This window comes from Malus domestica, chromosome 04 (assembly GCF_042453785.1).
Source record: "Malus domestica chromosome 04, GDT2T_hap1".
NCBI lineage: Eukaryota > Viridiplantae > Streptophyta > Magnoliopsida > Rosales > Rosaceae > Malus > Malus domestica.
This window is the reverse complement of record NC_091664.1, coordinates 17,776,055-17,778,668: the sequence shown is the minus strand read 5'-3', so window position 1 is coordinate 17,778,668 and position 2,614 is coordinate 17,776,055. Positions and strand designations below refer to the sequence as shown.

The window sequence follows — 2,614 nt, the reverse complement described above, 5'->3', positions numbered from 1 at the left end:
ATGGCGAACTTGGTGAAGCTTGATTTTGCTGCCTTGGACATTACTGGGAAGAATTACCTTACTTGGGTACTGGACACCAAGATCCATCTGGAAGCAGGGAATCTTGGAGATACCATCAGGGAAGAGAACAACTCATCCTCTAAAGATCGGGTGAAGGCCATGATCTTTATTCGTCGCCGTCTTAATGAGGGACTAAAGAGCGAGTACTTAACGGTTGAAGATCGGTTAGCCCTCTGGAAGGCATTGAGAAATAGATATAATCACTATACAACGGTGATTCTTCCAAGGGCTCGCTATAAGTGGACTCACTTAAGGATTCAGGATTTCAAGTCAGTGGCAGAGTACAATTCTGCATTGTTCAGAATTACATCTCAGATGAAACTTTGTGGGGATACTATTACTGAGGAAGATTTGCTGGAAAAGATTTTCAGCATATTTCATGCCTTTGACATGCTCCTGCAGCAGCAGTATAGAGTGCGAGGCTTCACTGAATACAACCAGCTGATATCTGTGCTCTTGGTAGCTGAACAAAACAATGAGCTCCTGATGAAAAATCATCAGTCCTGACCTACTGGATTTACACCATTCCTAGAAGTGAATACTGCTTCCTTCGAATTGAATGCCACATCTTCTGGTGGCGATAATCATAAACAAGGACGTGACCACAAGTGAGGTCGATGGAACAGGAAAGGCAATAACCATGGTGGTCAGTTTCACAACCAGGTTCCAAGATATAATTCAGGCCAGAGTTTTAAAAATGTGAATCGCCACAAAGGCAAAGCTCACATGAACAATGCTCCCAGGAACTCTGAAGGAGCCTGCCATAGGTGTGGTGGCAATGGGCATTGGGCGCATACTTGTCGTACCCCAAAACATCTGGTGGATCTATATCAAGCCTCCCTCAAGGAGAAGGGTGTTGAGACTAATTTTCTCGACCAGGCTAAACCAATGGATATACTTGATCCAGTGTGCGACGTATCAGGGCAGTTGAACACAACTCACCTAGATGTTTCGGACTTCATTATGGAAAGGGGGAATGAAGTGTATCGGTCCGACTGAATCATTTATTTTTGATGCACTTTTATTATGTTGAACTTGTAGTTTAAAACTAGCATTTCAGATTGAATAAAAGTGGCATGTAAATTTCCCGTTACAACTTGCTTCTACTCTGATTCCCTTACTCAGAGAGCATGGATAAAAACTATGGTCATTCTTAAAACATGAGAATGGCGAAGATATTTGTCTTGCAGACTGCGCAACTACGCATACAATACTTCGAGATCGAAAGTATTTCTCAAGATTGATGCTTACAAATGTAAGGGTAACAACAATATCAGGACCTTCAGACGTAATTGAAGGCTCAGGGAAAGCCCAGATTATGTTACCAAATGGAACAATATTGTTCATACAGAATGCGTTGTATGCTACTCGATCTACTCAAAATTTGTTGAGTTTAAAAGACATACGTTTAAATAGATGCCACATTGAAACAAAAAGTACAGAAAATGTGGAGTATCTATGCATTACCTCCAATGATACCCATAAGCGTATATTGGAAAAGTTGCATGGTTTGTCGAGTGGATTGTATTATACATATATAAAGACAGTTGAATTGTACTGTCATGAACCAGAAGTTCATTGATTCAAAAGTTTACATGTTTTGGCATGACCGTCTGGGTCATCCAGGATCTACCATGATACGTAGGATCATTACCAACTCTAATGTACATCCATTATTAAGCAGACACATTGCTATTTTAAATGATAACCTTTGCAAGGCTTGTTCTCAAGGGAAATTGGTAATTAGATCATCACAACTAAAGGTTGATATTGAATCCCCATCATTTCTACAAAGAATTCAAGGGGATATTTGTGGGCCTATTCAATCATTATGTGGACCATTTCGATATTTTATGGTTTTGGTTCATGCATCCACCAGATGGTCACATGTTTGTCTCTTATCTACGCGAAATGTAGCTTTTGCGAGACTTCTTGTTCAGATTATTAAGTTACGAGCACAGTTCCTAGATTACCCCGATAAGTTAATCCGACTTGATAACGCTGGTGAATTTACGTCTTAAACCTTTGATGATTACTGCATGACATTGGGCATTGATGTTGAACATCTTGTTCCTCATGTTCATACTCAAAATGATCTAGCAGAAGCATTGATCAAGCGGCTTCAGTTAATAGCTTGCACTCTGCTCATGAAAACAAAATTGCCAGTTTCTGCATGGGGACATGCCATCTTACATGCTGCATCATTGGTTTGATTGAGACCTATAGCCAGCCACCAATACTCCTCAGTATAAATTATGTTTGGGCATCAGCCAAACATTTCACATATACGAATTTTTGGTTGTGCTGTTTATGTGCCTATTGCACCCCCGTAATGCACTAAAATGGGACCTCAGCGTAGACTGGGAATTTTTATGGGTTTTGATTCACCATCTATTATTAGATATTTGGAACCCTTGACAGGTGATATGTTTACAACTTATTTTGCTGATTGTCACTTTGATGAGACAGTCTTCCCGTCGCTAGGGGGAGAAAAGACCGTTCCAGAAGAATGGAAAGAGCTAACATGGGTTGTTCCCACATTGTCTCATTTTAA

At 40.3% G+C, this 2,614-nt stretch overlaps 1 protein-coding gene across 1 annotated transcript; it reads left to right on the top strand.

Annotated features, from left to right (window-relative positions):
- On the top strand, positions 1–1,059 carry LOC139195031 (uncharacterized). The gene is made up of 2 exons (XM_070820209.1): positions 1–519; positions 724–1,059. Exons 1-2 carry the CDS (start codon positions 1–3, stop codon positions 1,057–1,059), a joined length of 855 nt encoding a protein of 284 aa, XP_070676310.1.
- The last annotated feature ends 1,555 nt before the right edge of the window (positions 1,060–2,614 follow it).

Coding starts and splice junctions, on each gene's coding strand:
- LOC139195031 (XM_070820209.1), top strand. CDS start 1: ATGGCGAACTTGGTGAAGCTTGATTTTGCTGCCTTGGACATTACTGGG. Junction 520..723: donor AGCTGATATCTGTGCTCTTG/GTAGCTGAACAA, acceptor TTTCACAACCAG/GTTCCAAGATATAATTCAGG.